This window comes from Equus caballus, chromosome 4 (genome assembly GCF_041296265.1).
Source record: "Equus caballus isolate H_3958 breed thoroughbred chromosome 4, TB-T2T, whole genome shotgun sequence".
Taxonomy (NCBI): domain Eukaryota; kingdom Metazoa; phylum Chordata; class Mammalia; order Perissodactyla; family Equidae; genus Equus; species Equus caballus.
This window is the reverse complement of record NC_091687.1, coordinates 83,243,238-83,266,775: the sequence shown is the minus strand read 5'-3', so window position 1 is coordinate 83,266,775 and position 23,538 is coordinate 83,243,238. Positions and strand designations below refer to the sequence as shown.

Genomic DNA, 23,538 nt, shown 5'->3' with positions numbered 1-23,538 from the left:
AAGTCTAAACAAAAGGCAACATTCAGTTATTCAAAGTAAGCTATTCGAAACAAACTATTGTTAGTTTGATTAGTACTTTGTAGTTTTGCAATAGGACCTATACCAACAACAACAACAAAATTCTTCCTCCTTTTTATAAATTTATAAATTGCCAAAGAAAATAAAATTTGTATCAGTTTCATATTTTGTAATATTGAGATAACCTAACAGTTCATAATAAACTAAAAATAAAATTAAAATAAACTAATAAAATAATAGTTTTAAAAGCCTTTTGAAAGAAATTATTTCAGTATTTATGGCTTGATTTTACTTAAATTATATATTCTGTAGAATATACTGTAATGTAGAGGTTTTAAGCATTTAGAATTTCCAAAGCTAGAATGATGTATCAAGATTTATATCTACCACCTAATGTTTCCATTCCATCTGTTTGAACTGGGACTGAAGTCAATGTGTCTTTTCATATAAAACAAAATCAGATTACATGATGCCTGACCTAATTTGGCAAAAATCCACCCAAAAATTGCAAGTGAAATAAAAGAAATAGGGAACAATAAAATAATAAATATTGGTTAAGTTTGTTGAATAAATTACACCGAGGTAGCTTTTTACTCAACAAGGAAACAAAGAAAATTCATATTTAGGGAAAACAGACTGCTTAATAAAATTGTCAGATTGAATAAAATAATGCATTTCCTTGATTATTTAGATTGTTCAAGTAAATTACAGGAGGAGAGAGTTTCTATAGTACATGGGCATTGCTGAGTTACATAGAAGCAAAACAACCTTTAGGGTATACATAGTTCTTCTCAGACTACAAAGAGTCACTAGTTAATATGCTGACTTTTAAAACTGCATTCAAATTGTTTATGCCTGGTTCATTCATAGCTGATCTCCAGGTGCTTCTTAACTGTCGAGGCTTCTGAAAACCTATCTCACTTTCTGGAATGTCCTGGTGATTCTAAGACCCCATCTGTTCCTAAATCACTCTTAATTTTTTACAGTGATCATTTATGAGTATCTCATAATCCATTCTAACAATTAATATTCTTGATTGAGTTTCACAGGGTGGAAAGTATTAAATGGGTTGATTTCATTTGTGTGGTGTGGCTAGGTCCTATAATCACAGAAGCAGATGTTATATCTTAGAAAAACAGATAAATTCCTTTTCACAATTTACAGAAGAGTTTCAGATGACCCTAGAAACATCCATGCCTTGACACGATTCAAAAGTAGGATGTTATAAAACAATTATGAAGGACTTTGCATAGTCTAGCAATTGTTTCAACCTAAATTCTCTGCCAATGTGATTAAAAGAAATAATTCAAAGAAGAAATTATTTACCACATCTGTAAGCTTTACCTAAGAGGGAATTTGCCACGTTGGCCCAGTGTGTCAGCATGTGTATACATGGTTTTGGAAATACGGAGACATCTGAAAACAATGGGAGCATGGTCTGAGATTTTTGGTTCCACTAAGTTACACCATTTAGTTAGAAATCCATAGGTTTTAGAGCAGATTATCCGAAATAAATAACCTATACCTATACCTGAATCAATTGGTGTTTGGTTCACGCAAATTCTTGATGGCATTTTTTAACATACACATTTGTTCTTTTTCAGGTATCTCGGTTTTGTTACAGATTCAACCGTTGCCTTACTTGTAGGACTCCTATTCTTTCTTATCCCAGCTAAGACATTGACTAAGACTACACCTACAGGAGAAATTAGTTGAGTATTATTTATAATTCTGAATGAATTTGATAGAAGAGCAAAAAATACAAAATGCCATTGATTTCGATTAGCACCTAGAACAAAAGGAATGGACATGTTGACACAACCCCTGTTTGTACCCTGCAGCTCCTATTCAGCCAGCACGCACCATCTGCCTACAAGGGGGGTCATCTTACTTTGCAGAAGCAAGAAGTAGATTTCTTTATGCACCATCATTAGGAAGCTGCTCCCAGTGAATCTGTTTGGTCTATGATAAGCCCCATTCCCCTGCCAAAATCAGAATTGAATTTACTCTTGACAAACATAGGAACAAGAACGTGGAAGTCATTACTTCGTGATGAGCTCTTGGTAATAAATGGTGAGGATCTAAAGTGGTGAGGAGTTTCAAGGGGAAGCGTATTCACAACCTTACATAGTAGTCCTGGAGAACATGCAAATCCACCCCACGCTAGTTGTAACCCAGTGTCATGATTGAAAGAAAAGGTATTTACTGGGAGCATTCATTGTCGTTATAACACATAGGCAAAGAAGCATGCCTGGTTACATGAGCATACACCCCCTGTCCCCAGCACACACACATATTCTTAAGCATAGGATTCACCCACATCTATGCTTTATGCTAACACAGCATGTTTTGGTAGTTAGATTCTTGTGTTGTGAATGTGAGACAAATGACTTAAAATTGTTTTGAAAGAGCCTAGTAGAGTAGACTCTTGTGGGTTTTTTTTAAGGCTTTAACTTAGCATGGTTTGTTGGTCTGTTTTTATGGAAGATTTGCCCTAAGCTAACATCTGTTGCCAGTCTTCCTCTTTTTTTCTTTCTTTTGCCCCCCAAAGGTCCCAATACATCATTGTGAATTCTTCTGGTTCTTCTATAAAAGCCATCATCACAACATGGCCTCTGACAGATATGTGGTGTGATTCCACACCCAGGAATCAAACCCAGGCTGCCAAAACTGAGCACACAGAACTTTAACCACTAGACCCTCAGGGCTGGCTCAAGTTTTGGGTTTTCTTTTATTTGTTTTTGTGTGTGTGTGAGGAAGATTGGCCCTGGGCTAACATCTGTTGCAAATCTTCCTCTTTTTGCTTGAGGAAGATTGTCACTGAGCTACCATCTGTACCAGTCTTCCTCCACTTTATGTGGGATGCCGCCACAGCATGGCTTGATGAGCAGTGCTAGGTCTGCACTCAGGATCCGAACCTGCAAACCCCAGGCCACCGAAGCAGGGCGCAGGGACTTAACCACTATGCCACCAGGCCAGCCCCTTGTGGGGTTTTTGTTGTTACTGGTTTTTCTTTTCTTTTCTTTTCGCTGGGATTCATGGAATTGGGTGGTCCACCTGACCCCTTGCATCAGAATTGGTAAATGACTAATGGGTCAGATTTCTAGGACATTATTTATGTAACAGCAAAGCATAGACATGAATGCCTTTATTTCTATAAATGCCTCAAATATTCTTCACTTGAGACTAGAACATCTGAAAATACGTTATAAGGAGACAGTGCAAAACAGAGCCTTGATTCCTATGGGACCCTGAGGATTCTGATTATTGCAGTCAAAGCCCAAAGGCCTGACACGGGCAAGTATTGAGGAAGCGATGCTTGGCTTAACTTCCCTGGCTCCCACATCTAAATGCCCCCTCAGAAAAAGCCTTGCCTCTATCCACCAGTCTCTCTCTTCTCATTCTTCAACTCCTATTCTCCCTGATAAATTCATTTATACTAGGCTTAAAAAGGACATATAAAACATAATAGGTTACATTTTAAATGGGAGGTACTTTTCAGAGATGTCTGCATTTTAACAGCATATGTGGTCTTAATCTAAGTAAGAAATAGAAAAATTTTAGTCAACAGTGAGGGTAGGTTTGGTTTACTTTTAGGGGAAGGAGATAGGAAGGACGCTTAATAGTAACATTAAAATCTCACCGTGCGCAAGGCTGTCTGTTACACACAAATGTTAAACGGGCATAATGTGTTCATGGATGACCTTATTTCTCAACAAATCAATGAAGCCATCAGGACCCAAATATCAAGAGAAATCTTTATGATAACTGCTCAATGAGCATTTCAAGGGTCTCATGAATGATATTTAAATTATTTAATCTGAATTTTGTATTATTTTAAACTGGAATCCTAACGAATCTATTATGACCCCTCTTGTGATTTGAAAAAATAATAAAATTCAAATAAATATTAGTGAATAATAATTGTAATGCTACACTGACAATAATAGAACCAATGGAATATTACAAACATTTTGCATAGCAAAGAATAGTATTGCCCAATGCACTGTCTTACTCATAGTAGGCAAAGGTATTAGTGGAATGAATGAATAGCATTATAAATTACAAGGTTGTAACTTATCTAAATTTATTCTATAATATGATCCAAAGGATTTTTCCAAGTTACGGTATTTTTTCCTTTTTTATAATATCATGTTCCTCCTAGGCCAGGTGGAAATTACCCAAAGTCCAGATCAAGTCCTCTATCTAAAAATAACATAGGAATATTAAAAACTTCTTATAAGATGGCTATTTAGGATAATTTTTAAAAAACATGTCATACTGTCATATTTTAAGCAATGTGTAACTGTGGAACTTTTGTTTTCCAGTTGCTTTTGATTACTCTCCACTGATTACTTGGAAAGAATTCCAGTCATTCATGCCCTGGGATATAGCGATTCTTGTTGGTGGAGGGTTTGCCTTGGCAGATGGCTGTGAGGTAATACTGTGTCTAAGATATTTAAAAATTAACTAGACTGTTCCAAAGAAGAACACAGAGACACTCAAGCTTTTGGCATATTCAACTTCATCCCATCATTTTAATGATGCAGAATTCAATAGCCATGCAGTAAGTATACCACACAGAGTGAGTTCAGAGTTCAAGAATTTTTACAGACTGCAAGCATAAAACATCATTTTCTATGATGTCCCAGCATGTCAAAAGGAATAAAGCAAACAAGATTGGAATTCTTAATCCACAAAATAGTATTAGAAGACTAGCTTAGTAAGAGAAACTTACATAAAAATCATATGCACAGTGAATCCTAGTAAAACATATTCTTTTTGTTTGTTCATACCTTTACCTTATTTCATGATGAATTTGAGTAGCTCTCAGAGTTCTCTTCAATGTATCCTGGTCCTAATGTTGCCAAGGAAGGAGAATGCAAAATAATAGGAGCATTAAAGGTACTTAATACATGTTTCTTGAATGAAGTCCAGACAGAATTTCACATAATCGTGTCTAATATTGTATTGTATCTAATTTTAAGGAGAAATAAAACCACCATGAGGAATAAAGTTGGTTATTTCTTTGGCCTATCTATCCAGTTGATATAAAGTAGAAGTCTTAGGAAGCTCTTGTCCCTTGAAATTGCCCTGGTCATTGTAGGGCTGCTGGAAGAAAAGTACCTTCTCCAAAAAGTCCATGAAAATCCTTTACTCTTTGAATAATTAAAAAACTCTTATTTCTGGATTTCATATCCTTCTGTGAAACACTCAAAGTACATGGCTGTTCCATTTCCTTATTCAGTCATCAAATGAAAAAGGATGACGAGGAAGGTGTGTCCAGCCTTTTAGTTTATGGGAAGTTAGGTTTTTATACTTCTCAAGACAAATAACTATCTGCTCTGTTCTCTTCCTTCTTCTGACTTTATTGTCAATTTGTCTGTATGGCATTTGGATACTGAGCTTTCAGCAATAGGATTTAGTAATAGGTGAAAGTTTTAGAAATTGTCTAAATTCTGTGTGCCACTTACAAGTCATTTTAGGTCTAGATTTGGCTCACCTTATAGAGTGCTCAAATATAAATGACAGAAATATAAGACAAATGCACTTTTCTACTAGTTAAGCAGTCATGAGATCTGGTTTCTCAGAATAAATAACTTGCATTCCTATGTCTGCTAATTTGAACTGTGAGTAAATCAGAATCGGTAATTCTGAGCATTGATGTGAACTTTGTTCATCTCTCCTTCCCAGAATATATGTCTGGATTTGACCCTAGACACTCAAAGTAGTTTTAAAAGCTTTGGCCAGACCCTAGAATAACAAAATCTAAGGAAACAAAAAGGTATGGACTTAGTCTGACGAACTAGGCTCTCTCATTAGAAGAATTAAGGAAGCCGTGGAGGAGGTCTAGTTTGCTGTGAAAATCCTAGTGCGCACAATCAGACTTCTATGGGATGCGCGCTGTAACCCTAGCCCTAAGCGGTCAGACTGAAGCCATGAGCTTCAAAACTATGACTGTGGACAAATATGCCCTTAGAAACTGGTTTTACAAAGATTTAGAGACAGTTAACTTTTAAAAATTTTGTTCCAAATTGTAATTAGTTTAGCAAACGTCCAGAAATAGATAATCCTTCCAGTGGGGAATCATGAGAAAGCAACTTCTAAAGCATTCACCTTGTTAGAATTCCCTCTCTCTTGAATGCCCCTTGATTTTATTTTAACATGACTAAACTCTCATGAGCTGGTACTCACTTTTAAATTCTTGTCAGTCAATAACTCCTCTTCCTTTTTCACACATCCCTCAAAATTTCTCTCCTAGGTTAAACGTGGAGGATTAACACTGTTTTTCTCTGATCTCCACTAATGGCAATAATAGAACAAGAGTATCTGTTCACAAAGATAAAGACCATACAGCAGGAATGATGACATACAAGAGATATGATAAAATTTAGAAGATAGAAAGAGGATGTTTGAGGGGTAACTGACTTTGTGTAGTAGAAGAAGTAGAGAAAGATAAAATACATAGGCCTGCAAAAGGAAGAGCCAACTGGAAAGAAACTGATTCATCCACAGGATCCTGGAAGAGTTTAGAAATTGGAAGCAGCAGATTAACCGAAAGCGGGGAAAAAAAAACAAGACTAAAAATGCAGGATGGTTTAAAAAGTGCCAAAGGAGCTGTGAGCTTCCCAGATACTCTCTCTAGTCCTGAATAAACAGGCAACTGCTCTTTCTCCTCCCTGGTAGAAAATTTAGATTTACTCTTTCACAAAATTGAATCAACGAGATACTAGCTCATAGCTTAGTTTCCTGTAGTAAAGTCTGCCTCTCAGTAATCCTTGCCTAGACACGAAGAGCCTCCAATCATCATTTTATTGCCTCCCTTTTAAACATGAATAGGTAGTCCAGGATCACCAGACAATTGGGAAAGTCTCTGAAATGATAACCAGTAAGAAAAAAATAAGAACAACAACAAAAGGAACACAGAAAAAGGAAGGAAATGCATGAAGCAAAAGAAAACTTTCAAAATTTGTCATTGCTGCCTCAAAGAGATGTTAGAAACATCAAAGACACAAAACTAAAATAAAATCTTACTTTTTTGGAAAAAGGAATAAACAGAAAATAAGAAAGAGTCACTGAAGATAAGAAATATTGTAACAGAAATTTAAAAATTCAGTAGCATGGTTAGAAGATGAAGTTTGAACCTACCTCAGAAAGTAGGACAAAAAGATGAAGAGAAGGTAAATGAAAAAGAGAGAAAGAGAAGAAAATTAGAGTATCAATCCAAAATGTCCAACAGCCAACTAATAAGAGTTTCAGAAAGAGAAAAAAAAAAAAAGAATAAATATAAGAATGTTTCCAAAAAATAATGCAAGAAATTCCTTAGAACCAAAGACTTTGAGATTCTGGACTGAGAAAGCTATTGAGTGCTCAATATCCAAGCAGTTCACGTGGAATTTCAGAAACTTCGGTGCGATGATATGATCCCAGTGGCTTCCAGGGAGGGGGACCAATATGTGGTGTAATCTTTTCCAGCTGCATCTAGTCAGACATAAACAAAATCCATTCTTAGAGTATACATTGTTGTATTCTAGGATGAATTTGTGCTAATGTGACTTAAATAGCAGACAGTCTTTTTCCATCTAAAAGTCAAAACAAAAACAAACAAACAAAATGTAAGTCAAAACCACAAATAACATGCATAATATCTGGCATCCACATTTGGGGATGTTCTTGCCAACTTTTCATCTGACAGCATACAGCTTGTAATTAGAGCTTTACTGATAACAATCCTAGTTTGTCATGAGCTTGAAGATTCACACATGCACTAGCTCACTGAAATCTTCTCATAAATGGAGGATTTTCCCTTCCATTTGGGGAGAAAAATAGAATAACATATCTACCAATCTGAGTGCACCCAATCTTTCTGTATGATGAACAATGAATCCAAGATCAGAATGTCATCAGGCTTCTAAAGAACTCAACTGGAAGCCACAGGAAATGGAGCAATGGCTTGGAACTGCTGAGTGATTAATATTTCAAGTCTAGAATTCTGCAAAAGCTAAACTATCAAAACAGTGTGAAAAGAAAATAAAGAGGTTTTCAGACACGCAGACAGTAAAAAAATTTACTTCCCATGTATCAGTTCTCAGGAAGCTATGGAAGAATGTGTTTCACCAACACAAAGGAGTTAACAAGAAAGGATTCCCATATAGGAGGGTAGGGAAGGAATTCATGGTACCCCAGTGAAGAGAGGTTTCAAAACAACAGCAGAGTAGATCTAAAGAGTAGCTAATCCACATTGAGCCAAAGGAGGGAATATTCCATAATGGACAACTTCATGAGAGAAAATGAGAAAGAACAATTACCTAATATGTTTGTCCACTCATGGGGAATTTTCCAATTTTACTGGAGAGTATGCTGAAGAATTAGTGATAAGTCCTTAGAAAATCAAGCAAACGAAAGATTGAGGCAATGATTCCCTGGAAAAGCAGACAGACAAACAAAAAAACAGTAAAACAAAAAGCTAAATGCAGTCACAGTACACTAAGAGACTCAGGTATGAACAATACTAATCATAATGGTAAACTTTAAATATTGATTTAACCAAAAAATGTTAATAGATGAGTATAAGGGAATGGAGGCACAGGAAATATGTTTATGGTGGATGGTGTCATATATTAGGAAGTCAGTAGATAATGTATAAACATGAAAACTAGGAAAAACTATAATTTTGAAAAATTGATTTGAATACCTAAACATAGCTATAAATAGCTAACAGGGGTTGAAAGCTATTGCCTCTGGGGAACACAACTTAGGAGTAGAGAGAGGTAGACCAGAAGAGCTGCTCTTTTCATAAAGTCCTATCGTACTACATGACTAAAATACCCACATATATTAGAGAAAATTTAATTGAAAATTGGGAGAAGACAATTCAGATTTCCTAAAGCATGTTGGTATGTTTAAATAAAAATAATTGAGTATTTCCCTATGTCAAAGCCACCTAGATCTACCAAACTACAGAAAAATATGAGATTAAAATTATATTTAAGAAGTTGAGTTCTTAGAGCAAATAATGCTTTTTATATATTTAAATTGTGTTTGATTAAAATGAATTATTCATGAATAACAAATATTGCAAATTCTTTTTTTTTAGATATCGGGACTATCTAAGTGGATAGGAAATAAATTATCTCCTCTAGGGTCATTACCGCTATGGCTGATAATTCTGCTGTCTTCCTTGATAGTCACATCGTTAACAGAGGTAGCCAGCAATCCAGCTACCATTACCCTCCTTCTCCCAATATTATCGCCATTGGTGAGTATCTCATTTATCTCATTTATAGTCTTCATTTAAAGAGTAGGGTTCTACTTTGCTTGTTCTCATATTGTGGTGTGGAGTCATTTTTGGCTTGAATGGTCCCCCAGGAGGTAACTTACAGAGTGATTTGATTTGTATTGATGCTTTTTTAGGATACCTCAACTCAGAAGAATTATTTTCTTCCATGTTCAAGCAGAACAATCTTAAGTGAACCACTTACCTTCTCTCCACCCAGATTTTTCATGGGCAGATAAATGAGAGTCAGCCTAGATCCTTTGCAACTGTAAGACTTTGGGATTCAGTGTTTCCTGGCAACTTTAGCGTTTAGATCTCTAACGCTGACATGTCTCCCTCCAGAAGGTTATTCCCGAATTGCTGAGAAGGGTTCATATAAGTGATTTGCAAGTGAATGAAAATCTAGGCTTATACTTCAGGCTTCAAGCTTAAATGTCTTAGACACAGTTCTCCACTGCCCAGGGAGGAATTTTAAAATGATAAGTAAGAAGCGGATTTGCAAGAAGAGAGAGGGAAAGACTGCCTTCCTTCTTCTCCCACCTAGCTAGCAATTACAAGAAATAGCTCGAAGTAAAATGTTTTTCTTATTGGGACAGATGGGTTTGATGAGAGGAAAGTACTTTAAATTAAGAAGAATTGCCCCTCTAGAATTGTTCTGCCGCTCGTTCAGGGGCATATGTTGGCATTCTTGAACTGCTGCTTCAAATTAGAAAAGAAACGTAGGCAGTTCATATTGGTAAAACATTTTGGTTTTTTCTGTTCTTTATTTCTCAACATGGAGCAATTAGAAAATTATATGATGAATTAAGAATAGTAGTAACTCTTCTTCTGTGATGATTCCCAAACAAATTCTAAAATGTATGTCACAGAGGCAGTAACGTGTGGTTTGATGAGAGGCTTTGGAGCCAGAGGGACCTGAGACCCTACTGAAGTTCTACTGCTGGCCAGCTGTGTGTTTGGACAAGTTAGTTTAGCCTCTCTGGGCCTCAGTTTCCTCATCTGGGCCTCAGTTTCCTCATCTGTTATTTGGGGTTATAGTAGCCATCTCATAAGATCATTGTCTGAAAATTAAGTTATGTATGTAAATATATTAAGTTTATTATATTATATATCTAATATATATAAAATTTTATATATATATTATATATAAACACATATATAAGCATATATATATGGAACTTAGCACAGCACCTAGCACTAGATAAATAATAAGTGGTTGCTGTTTTTATTTACTTTCTGGAATAAATGATATTTTACTTTCTAAAAATAACAGTTATTATACTTAAATGGGCACCAATAACCATATGAAAAGGAATAAGAGGAAGACAAATTTTCTGGAAAATATTCTTCAAGTTATAACTGCATTTCTGTGTATAATTTTATGTCTTTAGGTTTCAATCTGCTTCTAGGAAAGCTTATTGTAATAATTTTGCTCATTCTGATGCTTGGTGCCACCTCAAAATGTTCCTTAGACTTCTTTTATCTTTTCCTACAGGCTGAAGCCATTCATGTGAACCCTCTTTACATTTTGCTACCTTCTACTCTGTGTACTTCATTTGCATTCCTCCTTCCAGTAGCAAATCCACCCAACGCTATTGTTTTTTCATATGGCCATCTAAAAGTTATTGACATGGTAAGTGAGCTGAAAGAATACTGTTGGTCCAACAGACTTTTTTTGTGATGTCTTGGGTTATCTCCTCTTTTACACACTAACCAACTGCCAAGAAAAGCCAGGCTTGAGTTCTGCTTCTGAAGGTGAGTGCATGACAGGTCATAGAATTGTTTTTGAGTAATAACCAGAAGTGAACATGTCACTAAATTTACAGTCACAGATACAGAGATATTGAATGCATCAGTAATGCCCTAGAAGAAGGAAAAGAGCATAGAATATGCTTGATTTAGATGTGAAGATCAGGATCCAACTTGACCTAAGCAAAAGGAGGTAATAAGGTTAATGAAATTTAGCAATCAAGTACCGTGGTTTGCTATCACAAATATTTACGCAACTGATGTTTGCTCTGAATAAGACATTGCACTCAGTGCCTGATGATCAAAAGTCATCTTGTTCTGATTCTAATAGTGGCACCTGAAATGAAAGCACAAGCAAGCAATAATAGAAAATTTAGGTGACAAAACGTGCATGTTTTTTGTCAAATACAAAAGTAGTGGTAGTCAAGAACTAGTTTGAGAATATTCTAGTCTCCCCACAATCTTGATCATCAACTTCCAAACCAAAGCAAACAAGAATATAATCAAAGTAAACTCAGGGAGTTTGCTACACAAACGCAGTTTCCAGAAAAGTCCCAGCTCCCTTCCTTCCATATAGATTGCTGTCCTTAAACCTGTGCAATGTAAAAATCGTAGAAATGACTCTATGCAAAAGTTCTGTCATATCCTTTTGGTAAAGAAAATGTCCATAATATAATAAGCAATGCCCAATATATGTGAGTTAAAAAAAATGAAAACAGGATTCTGGAATAAATGAGTGGCTTGCATGGACAGAAAAGGAGGCTTCTATATTAATTGCTAGGTATTCCCCTTTTGCTTTGGGTCTCTATGTTTTAATACAAAGAATGCAGAGATCAGCAAGTTTTCTCTGTAAAAAAAACAGATAGTAAATATTTGAAACTCTGTGAGCCGATGGCCTCTGTCACAACTTCTCAATTCTGCCATTGTGTCTTGAAAGCAGCCAACAATAACGTAAAGAAATGGGCATGGTTGTGGTCCCATAAAACTTTATTTACAAAAACAGTTCATGGGCATTAGTTTGCTGATCTCTGTTTTAATGGATAGAAAGCAACTTTGAGATGTTTCATGGACACCAAAATGCTGATATCAGAGCTAGAAAAATTGGAACTCTAAGAAAGATGAATAGAGGTGGCATTATTAAATCTCAATAAAAGAATACCGAAGGGTAAACTAACAGTAATATGAGTGAATACAAAGGATCCATTTATCACATAGTGACTGAAGTACAAAGCCATGAAACTCAAATCCTGATTTAACATGAATGGCAGATTTTTAAGAGGATTTTTCTCACATTAGAATGACTTCAGTATATTCCTAAGAGGAACTTCTCTGAGACTTTCCAGCTCAATGGCATTTAGTTGGGGACAAAATTCTCTTTTGACATGAATGGAAGAATTCCTTGTTTTATGAAATCAATGATTTATACTAATCGTTGGGCGCATGTAAATCTAACATATGCCTCCTGAAACAATATTTCAATTCTCTCGTAGATTTTCTTTTTAGGAGACTGACATTTATGCTCTTTCCTGTTGAAGGTTAAAGCTGGACTTGGCATTAATATTGTGGGTGTTGCTGTGGTGATGCTTGGCATATTCACCTGGATCGTGCCCATGTTTGACCTCAACACTTACCCTTCTTGGGCTCCTTCACTTATTAATCAGACCATGCCATGAAAAGCACAAATACTCTGACTATCCTGTGGTGAGTTTTGGGAACCATTAAGAATTCACTGCAAAATTTGGCTCTGGAAAGCTGCTGACATTTAAATGAAACCTGGTGTGGCTGCTGCAGTCCAGTGAACATCTAAAACCTGCCGTCATAACTCAGAGTCTACATTTCTTTTGAGATGCAACCAAAGAACATCTATGTGCTTTCAATGAGAAGCCCATGGTGGAGATCTTGCTCATGGACCATATGCATCTTGCTTCATCATAAGAATCATTTATAACTTGACCTTCAAAGAGAATTGGTTATTTGCTTCATCTTACACTTTGGGTTCTGTGTAACATTTCAAATGTCAATTTATTATTTGAGAAACTTCCCTTGAAGCTAAAAATTAAAAAATACACAAATTAATTAGGTACTTGGATAACTCATTTCTGTAGTATTGTTCAGGGAATTTTCTGGAAAACCAAATCTGTGGTCATCTGGTGGTGCAAAATAAAAGTTTAATCTAAATAAAATGTGCATTCCCTCATTTAAAAAATCCTAATCAGATTATTCTTGATACATACATGTAGTGTGAACATTGAAATTGAATTAGTAGCTCCAAAATTATAGCTGAATCCACTAAACAACAGAAAACTCATAGATAAGGATTAATTTCTAGATGACTCCATGGTTAGAGTAATGTAATTCATACTTCTATGATCTCAGTGCCCTGAGAAATGCATTTTGTAAAGCTATGGATAAAACTTGCTATGATTTGCACTATTAGCGCAGTATAGTTAGGAAAGAAAGCTAAACACTATAAAACTATTAACCCATTTATGTATATGCATAACAATTTTGCTTAAGTGTCATCTTATTTCAGAAATATATAACATCATATGTAGAAAGAAGAGATTCAGAAATTTAAATGAATTGTCACTATGTATACAGACAGAAAAAAGTCACATAACTCCCTTATGTCAACACTGAAATGAAATGCTAGATGGAAAATAAAAAATAACTTAAAACTGTTGATATATTTACAAAAGAGAAAAATAAATTACTTCTGGGCAAATCAAAAAGAAAAAAGAACTGAACATTCAAACAAAAATAGGAAGAGAATAGTCTCCTGGCACTCAGGATGTGAAAGAGTAAGGCCTACTGGCACTCCAAAATTAGGCTAATGGGAAAAAAATAGCAATCAAAAACAACAACAACAACAAAAAAATGTGCAGTTAGGAAAAGATGGAAAAGTTAAAACACAGCAATTCTCATGTTGAAAATAAAATGCAAGAGGGGCTGGCTCCATGGCTTAGTGGTTAAGTTCATGTGCTCTGCTTCAGCAGCCCAGGTTTGCAGGTTCAGATCCCAGGCAGGGACCTACACCACTCCTCAGCCATGCTGAGGCAGTGACCCACATATAAAGTGAGGAAGATTGGCACAGATGTTAGCTCAGTGCTACTCTTCCTCAGCAAAAAAATAATAATAATAAAATGAAAGACAAGGTTCAAAAAAACCTTTGCTATTTTTAATTTCCATAGAATTCATCAGATCTGGTTTAGTTTTCTTGCAAGTGACATTATTTATAAAGTTATTCTTGCAAATTAAATATACTAAAGAGGCTTTTTTTAAAAAAAGAATACATTTCTTTAAAATTTGTATGATAGATTGTCCGTGCTTACTATTTGTCTGTTCATTAATTAGTCAGTGCAAAGTTAATCAGTTTTTTTCTTGGAAAAATTTGTCCATTTAAACCATAAAATATAATATTGCTGCTTGTATATATCGTCTGTGTTCACTCTGTTCACTTATTCCCTTCCCTAGCATATATTACACATTTGTTTACGATCCATAGTATTTATTACATTTCTGCTTTCTTCCTAGTCCTTCAATTTATCACTGCCGAATTATATTATATGATGAATACATTTTCATTATGAAAAAATCAAATGACTTTTCAAACTATAATGAGTAAGTTTTGCTCTCAAGAAAATAATATAAACATTTCAGCTTGAATCATTTTAATGGATTACTTCCAACAGCTGCCAACTGAGTATAGGAAAAATAATAGTTAGTCAAAATTTGTTGAAGTGAGCCACATAGTTCTCTTGCTACATCTTTATGTTTAGCTGAAATATCAAAAATGATTCAACTCATCCATTGCACATTTGTCCCAATTCCATCAAAGTTCTCAGGCTCTTTTAGTTTGAGAGTTGCATACTGCCTTTGAAAGTTTCCAAAAGGCAACCTCAATAGATGATCAAACAAATCTTTGTCCTCCCACTCTGTGGTAGATAGTGTTTTTGTTATTATCTTGATCCTTACTTAAAGGTTAACCAGAAATCTTTGTCACTTTAAATCCCAGTATCTTGCTTAGAATTGGGTCTTGTCTAGATAATAGTAGCAATTTCACTAAGTGCCTATTTACTGTCTGTTCATGCAAGTGCTTGGAGGGCTCCCCTGGCATATGTGTATCCTTCACTCACTCCAGCTGCTACTGTACATGTCAGCATCTCGAGAATTCAGACTTCCTTCCTTTCAAATGTGAGCACTCTTTTCACCTTCTTGGTATCCAAGGCTTTGTTCTCTCCTTTTCAGCCTGGGAGGTAGGGAGGCACACTTTTAGCCCAATATTATTAATTAAACTCACTAGCAAAAATTGATAAAACAATATCATAGCACATTAATTGCATCGTGACATGTATAGTACATATTATTATATGTAAAAGATTATTATTAAATATACTACTATATGCCTGCAATGGCTCAATATCTGATAAGAATCTTTGTGATGTCACTTTTGTTTCAAAATTTTTTTGTTTAATTAATGAAGGGCTGTTGTTTTTGCTGGACTGTGTCGATTTTACCAAAATACATGTTTTTATTTTTAGGAGGGAGAAGGGTTGTACTAACAATGAAAGAGTAAACCCAAACAAACTGGGTCAGTTTTATTACTCTAACTTAATATAAAAGGAAAATAGTTAAAATTGTTACTCCAGGGCAGCATCAGCCATGTTACTCCCAAATGAAGCACTTTAGTCAAAGTGAAAATTTACTGGGTAAGTTTTGGGAATGCAAATATCAAAAATAGAGGTCTCCGTTGCAGGGGTGAGATCAGACTAGTACAGGAGTAAACACTAGAAACAGCATATAACTAAAGGAGAAAACAAAAGGTTTTTCCAACCATGGTGATCTTCATTTGTCTAGGAAGAAAAAGACATGGGGTTTGAAACAAGAAATAAAGGGGCCTTTCATAATGATAGCACAGTGGTACAGATCTAGGGGCGGGAGAGGGGAGATCTTCTTGAGGCCAAATAATTAAAAATATTATATAACATATGTTACTGTAGTCGGCAGGAAAATGATGGAAGTCCTCAAAAGAGAAAGATGGTGAAGCACCAGCAATAATCCAGAGACTAAGCAAAGACAGAAAGTGACAACTGCTAAGCCCTAGGGATCTTGAAATTTTCCTTTAATAGGTATACAGAGTACAAGGGATGGGAGACAAAGGTGGGACCCAGACAAGTTAGGGGTTCAATGGAAAACTATGTAGCGTTAGGATCTCAAAGGACTATATTCTCAATGAAATGTGAGCTAGGACAAAAACCTGCCTAGAGAGGGAAACATCAAGGGAACTTTAACATTTTGACCTACGCACTGAGTGGAGCAGTAGAATCTCCCTTGAAAATTCATAACCACGCAAATTAGGTGTCTAAAGTCTCAATACCAGTGGGTGTGTGGTTGGGGGCGGGGGGGTGCTTAAACTGAAACTTTATTTTAAAACAATCCTGGGTCGTAGTATTCCCAAGTACCTGGAAAAATGAAGGAACATCTTCTTCAACCTGGAGTTCAAAGAATTTCTAAGGTTATAATCAAAACTCGAAAATTCTGCCAAGACATGAAGCATATTGTGCAAGAGCCAACATAATCAAAAGAAACAGAATCAAACTACAAAGACGGCAGATATTCTAATTATCAAATACAGAATATAATGAGGAAGCATAATGTTTGAAAATATAAAAGATGGTGTTGGAAATATAATAAGTATGATAGGCAGAATTCTAAAAATGTCCCCCCTAAGATTTCTGCCTTCTGGTTATTCAATCAAACACTAATCTAGGTACTGCTGTGAAGGGATTTTGCAGATATAATTAAGTATATTAATCAGCAGACCTTAAAACAGGGAGATTATCCTGGGTTATCCAGGTGAGCCCATGTGATCATATGAGTCCTTAAAAGCAGCAGAGGAAGGCAGAAGAGTCAGCTGGGTGAGATGAGACAGAATGGGATGTCAGAGGGATTTGAAGCCTGGGAAGGATTGGACCCACTCTTGCTGGCTTTGAAGATGAAAGAGGTCACAAGCCAGGAAACGCAGGTAGCCTCTAGAAGCTGAGAATGACCCTTGGTTGAAACCCAGCAAAGAAACAGAGGCCTCAGTCCTACAGTTGCAAGGAACTGAATTCTGCCAGCAGTGTGATAAACCTAGAAGGAGATTCTCCTTAAGAGTTTCCAGTAAGGAATGTAGCCCTGGAGACACCTTGATTTTAGTCCTGTGAGACTTGTTTTGGACAAATCTGTTAATCTACAAAACTTTAAGATAAAAATGAGTATTGTCTTAAGCCACTAAATTTTTGGTAGTTTGTTATGGCAACATATAAAGCAAATACATTAAGGAACAAGAGACCTTGAAAAGTGATCAGATTGATATGAAAAGGTATCCAATACAAATTTTAGATGTGAAAAGTATAATTTAAATTAAAAGCTTAATGAATAGGTTAAATAGCATCCATACAAACCAGAAAAGAAAGTGTGTGAACTTGATGATATATTCCAAAAAATTGCTTAGAACATGGCACAGAGATAGACATAAAAATGAAACTCTACAAGGAAGGTTAAGAAAAATACAAGCTAGAATAAAAAAAATGTAACGTATGTTTAATCAGAATTCCAAGAGTAGATAACGAAAAGAATGAGGAAGACACAAACATTGAAGATACAATGGGTGACAATTTTCTAACACTAATAAAAGAAATCAAGATTTTCGGGAAGCATAAGGAATCTAAAGCAGGATTTAAAAAAAAAGAAAGAAATCTATACTCACCTATGTGATAGTGAGATAGTAGAACACAGAAGAGAGAGAGTACACATAAGGAACCACAATCAGACCAAGACTACCTTCTCAAGAACAATTGGAAACAGTTAAGTACATACAAGTGCTAAAACAAGGACCTGTCAAGCCACAATTGTATATCTAGAAAATGTATGTTTCAAGAATGAAAGGAAATTAAGGAATTTTCAAACCAAATAAAACTAAGAGAGCTTACCACTAACCAAAGCTTGCGAAGGTAGGTTAATCAAAGGAAGAAGAAATATAATTCAAGAAAGATGTGTGACACAATAAGAAATGCTGAGTAGCCAAATTAGTAAACATGGGTTGAAAAAAAAAACAACTAGAATTAAAATCCAGGAAAAGCATGAGGTCCAAGTTGAAAGAAGTTTTAATTTAGCTCTCAAGCCCCCATTTTTTTTGGCAGCAGAACCCTTAACTTAACTAAATCAAAGTCAATTTAGTTATTTCAGTGTTTTAACTGATTTCAGAGTTGAACTCAGTTAACTCAGGTTTTCATTTTTTAGATCCCCTCTCTTATTCCCTTCTTGCAGTATTTATCTAAGTTCTGTGGATCTTACAGATGAAACTCACTGGATAAGTGAGATGCATCTGGTCTTCGTGATTAGCAATTGTCCATGTTGGCTTCCACGGAGATGTACGCTCTTCTGAAACGTACAATTCCCATTGGTTTTATGATTCATTTCTGATTCCAAGACCTACTCATGCTCCCTGGCTCACACATCTCACGTCCCTGAAATTAGCATACCTTCAACACAGCCACAAGCCCTACTGAGCCACCACTTCAAGGCTTAGGGGACTTTGGATGCCCTCTGCTCCTCTCTGGGGTCCTAGGAGTCTTGGGAGGAAAGTACCTCAGACCCACCTGTGCCTAAACATTCCTTGCCATCAGTCTAGTCTACGGCAGAGTTCCTTGTTAAGTGCAAGGGAGAGGCAGCATGAAGCTCCCATCTTATATCCAAAAGAGTCAGTATATTAATTAATTCATGGCAAACATAGCGATGTAACCTATAGCCAGAGAATAGAGCAAATTGAGCAAATTGAGCCTGGTTCAAATGGAGACCCAAACCATTGTCTGTCTTGAGCAGTCCTTGTGAACATAGATCTGGAGGCTGACTGCCCAGATGGAATCCCTGCTCCACCACTGACTAACTTATCCTCAGATGTGTTCGACCTGTGTATGCTGCAGTTTCCTCATCTGAAAATGGGCCACTGATGGCAGCAGAATATCTTCTAGGGTTATGAGGATTCAATGAGTTAATATGCATAAAACACTGGCCATAGTAAAAGCTCAATATTAGACAGCATTCTTATTACCATTGTATTATTATTATTCTTTAGCACATCACACAGAAGAAATTGCCCACACACAGTCACCAGCTTTGGTCAAACTCCTCCTTCAGAAGACTCAGCCAGAATCTCATTGAAACCTTAGATTTAGGTTAGAAAGCTTACTCCTAGTTTATAACACCTAAGCAGAGATTTCCAGAGGATCATTTAATTTTTACCCATTTACTCCTTTGTTGTGAGAGAACACTGGAGGTGAAACTGTGAACAACGTGTGCATTTAAAGTAATAGATCTCCATTTACAGAATTCAGCACACAAAGAAAACATGGGAAAATTTAGACACTGTATGCAATACTAAAAACAAGTTCAATTATCTTATTGAAATAATGTGGCATGTAGGTATCGAATGAGTCTTTCACTCTATTAAATGATTCTCATCATTAGTTTTCACTTCAGGGATTTTTAGAGAGTTCGAACCACCCCGCCCTGCCGTGTTGACAGGGGTCCCTGGAGCATTGTGTACAGGGTTGTTGATGAATTTCGACAGCTATAGCTCCCTATGCCTGCTGAGCTGAGCTTACCCTCTGACCTCCCCTCAGCAGTAAGTCTATGGCTGGGCCACTGAGTCAGACTCTGTCTTTGTGGTTATTGTTCTTTAGAAAGTACATACTGAAGATTACCAAAAAATCAGAAATGTCACGTAGCCTCTCCTTCCTTCAAAGAAAATTGATGTGTTCTTGCATCCACATAATAGCCAGCATTGCCATTATTTTTCTTATTTATTCTAATTGCTTCATTCTATCCTTTTTTACTTAGCACACTTTTTTTTTCTTGATACATTGTCTTCTTTTTTTAAGAGCTGCAAACACCCTTGGACTCTTCAGGAGGGTCAGATACTGTGTTTATTAGAGTTTCTAAGGATAGTGGCGGCTTACGGTGCTACTACATAAAGAAACTACAAATAGAAGAGATTCTACGTCTACTCCGTATTCTAAGGCCTAGGAAGAAATTTTCTAATAAAGTTTAAAAATGACGTACCTTATATTTCATGCAATGGCTTTCAAACTCCAAGTCATCCTGAGAGTGGGAGAGAATTTTCTTGAAAAGCTTGGGACAGAAGGAGAGAGATGTTTTAAAGACAGTATGTTTGATCCATCTAAATATGACTGCCAGGAAATCTGTTTCTAGTTTGAAGAATCCAATTCCTCAAACAATTTTGTATATTTTAGATATTGGGCTTCCAGACTAGCTTCCAGGATCCTTCCTTCCCTGACACTTCTTGAGGGAGTTCATGGACTTTTACCACCTTCGACAATTTAAATTAGATTGTGTACCAGAAGGGAAAAATTTTGAGACCAGAACAGGAACCCAGTGAATTCTAGTCATACTTGATAAAACAACTTGGGAAGAATTAACATCTTAAAAATTTTGAGTCTCCTGACCCATGAACACACTATGTCTCTCTATTTTAGCATTCTTTAATTTTTCTGAGTAACCTTATACGGTTTTCAGCGTACAGTCCTGTTCATCTTTAAATATATTTATCCCTAAGTTTTCCATTTTTTTGATGCTATGATATTTCATTTTTTGATGCTATTTTAAGTGTTATTGTTTTTTAGCTTCAATTTCTGATTGATAGTTGCCAGGATTTAGAAATACAATATCTTTTTATTTTGTATTCTGCACCTTTGCTAAGCTGACTTATTAGTTTTAGTTGCTTTTTTGTAGATTGCATGAGATTTTCTACATAAACAATTATTTCGTATTGTAAATAAAGTCAGTGATATTTCTTCATTTCCATTTTTATTTCTTGTTCTGCCTTAAGATATCCTTGTCTTTCTTCTTCTCTTAGTAGCAAAGCATTTTTTCAACCATTAATTATGAAAGTTAGCTGTAGAATTTCAGAGCCTCTTATCAGATTGAGGAAACTCTTCTGTAGCTAATTTGCTGAGAATGAGAATCTTTATCAGGAGTGGATGTTGGCATTTGTCCAGTGCTTTTGCTCCATCTTTTGAGATGATCTTATGGTTTTGTTTTTTAGTTTGTTAATATGCTAAATTACACTGAATTAAACAAACTTTGAGCATGATATATTATACTTCTTATATATTGTTAGATTTTATTTATTAAAACTTTGTTGAGAATTTTTGCATCTATGTTAAGGAGGGACATTGGTCTGTAGCTTTCTTTTTTTATGTTCTTTTTGGTCAGGTTTTGGTATTAGAGTAATGTTGGCTTCAGAGAATGAGTTAGGACGTATTTTCTTGTCTTCAATTGTTTGGAAGAGTCTATAGAATTTGAATTCTTCTAAATTTATTGAGATTTGTTTATGAAAGACTATAGTTTATCTTGGTAAATATTCTGTGTGCCTGTGAAAAGAATATGTATTCTGCTGTTTTTGGGTGGACCATTCTAAAGCGTCAGTTGGGTTAAGTTAGTTGATAGCGTTTTTCAATTATTCTATATCCTTCCTGGTTTTCTGTATACTTTTTCTATCAATTATTGAAAGTGGAACATTGAAATCTTTACCTATAATTGTGGATTTGTCAACTCTCTTTGCATTTTTATCAGGTTTTGCTTTATGTTTTTTGAAGCTCTGTTATTTGGTTGGTGTGTAAACATTTAAGATTGCTATGCGCTCTTTATAAGAAGGTATGCCTTTATCACTTCGTAATGCTCTATCAAGGTTAATATTCTTCATTCTGAAATATACTGATATTAATGTAACTATTACAACTTTTTAAAATCAGTTTTAGCATGGGGTATTTGTTTCCATCCTTTCCTTTTTAACCTCTTGTGTTTTTATATTTAAAGTGGGTTTTTTGTAGGCAAAATATAATTAGATCATGCTTTCTTCTGTTTTAATCAAATATGACAGATTCTACCTTTTAATTTAGATGTTTAGGCCATTTATATTTAATGCAATTATTGGTATTGTTGCATTTAAATCTACCATCTTACTATTTGTTTTATATTTATTTTGTTCTATGTTTTGTTTTCCTCTTGTACTGCCTTCTTTTGGATTACTTCACTATATTTTATGACTTCATTTTATTTCATTTGTTCACATTTACTGTAATTTTTGTGGTTGCTTGAGGGTTTATAGTATATATCCTTAAATTATCACAATTTACTTCAAGTAATATTATATCACTTCATGGATAAGACTCTTACAAATGTTCTCACCTATAACCCTCCTCATAACTTTGTGCTATTGTGGTCATACATTTTATTTCTATATATATCATAAACCTCAAAATGTATTGATATTATTTTTTAATTAAACAGTAAATTATCTTTTAAAGAAATTTGAAAATACAAAAAAATCAAAAAGTCTTTTATATTTCCCCACATTGTTCATTCCTTTTGTATTTCAATTTCTGTTTGATATAATTTTCACTCTTTCAGCTTATGTAAGTCCAAAAAGAAAATCTGTCTTTTGCCTTCATTTTTGAGGGATATTTTCACTGGAAATAAAATTCTAGATTAGAATTCTAGAAAAACAGTGTTTGTCTCTTAGGAGTTTAAAGATTTTCCATGGTCTTCTGGTTTATATTCTTTTCTTCTTTTTTTTTTTTTTGAGGAAGATTAGCCCTGAGCTAACATCCACCACCAATCCTCTTCTTTTTGATGAGGAAGATTGGCCCTGAGCTAAAATCCTTGCCCATCTTCCTCTATTTTATATGTGGGACACTTGTCACAACATGGCTTGATAAGTAGTACAACAGTCTGTGGCCAGGATCCAAACAAGCGAACCCCGGGACACTGAAGAGGAGCACATGAACTTAATTGTCATGCTGCCAGGCCAGCCCTTGGCTTACATTCTTTTTGATAAGAAATGTGCTTTCATTACTAACTTTATTGTTCTGTGTGTAATGTGTATTTTTTTTTTTTTTTGGCTACTCTTATGATTTTCGTTTATTACTGATTTTATGTAACTTAATTGTGAGGTAACGATGTAGTTTTCTTTATGTTTTATGTGTTTAGGGTTTATTAAGCATTAATGCATTTGCAGCATTTTTTAAATTAAATTTGGAAAACTTTCTTCCATTATTCCTTGAAATGTTTTCTCTCTGCTTCCTTTTTCTTCAGGAACTATAATTATACACATATTTGATCACTTTAAATTGTACATTGAATCTCTGAAAGTTTTTTTCCAGTCAATTTTTTCTCCATGTTTAATTTTAGAAAGTTTCTATTGCTACATCTTTAGGTTCACTAATCCTTTCTTCTGCAGTGTCTAATCTTCTGTTAATTCCATAAAGCATATTTTCATCTCTTTGATTTGGGTCTTTTATATTTTTCCTGTCACTACTTAGCATACTCATTTTTTTGTCTACCTTCTTAAACATATGTAATATAGTTTTAATAAGTTTTGATATTCTTGTATACTAATTCTATCATCTATGTCATTTTTGCCTCTATGC

The 23,538-nt window shown here is 35.2% G+C and overlaps 1 protein-coding gene across 1 annotated transcript in view; it reads left to right on the top strand.

Annotated features, from left to right (window-relative positions):
* The window catches only part of SLC13A1 (solute carrier family 13 member 1), an 84,468-nt gene extending 69,994 nt beyond the window's left edge, over nt 1-14,474 (top strand). The window contains exons 11-15 of the mRNA XM_023639579.2: nt 1,623-1,729; nt 4,347-4,456; nt 9,116-9,277; nt 10,791-10,928; nt 12,580-14,474. Coding sequence (XP_023495347.1) covers nt 1,623-1,729; nt 4,347-4,456; nt 9,116-9,277; nt 10,791-10,928; nt 12,580-12,717 — 655 coding nt within the window. The 3' untranslated portion in view covers nt 12,718-14,474. The remainder of the gene's footprint in view (nt 1-1,622; nt 1,730-4,346; nt 4,457-9,115; nt 9,278-10,790; nt 10,929-12,579) is intronic.
* The last annotated feature ends 9,064 nt before the right edge of the window (nt 14,475-23,538 follow it).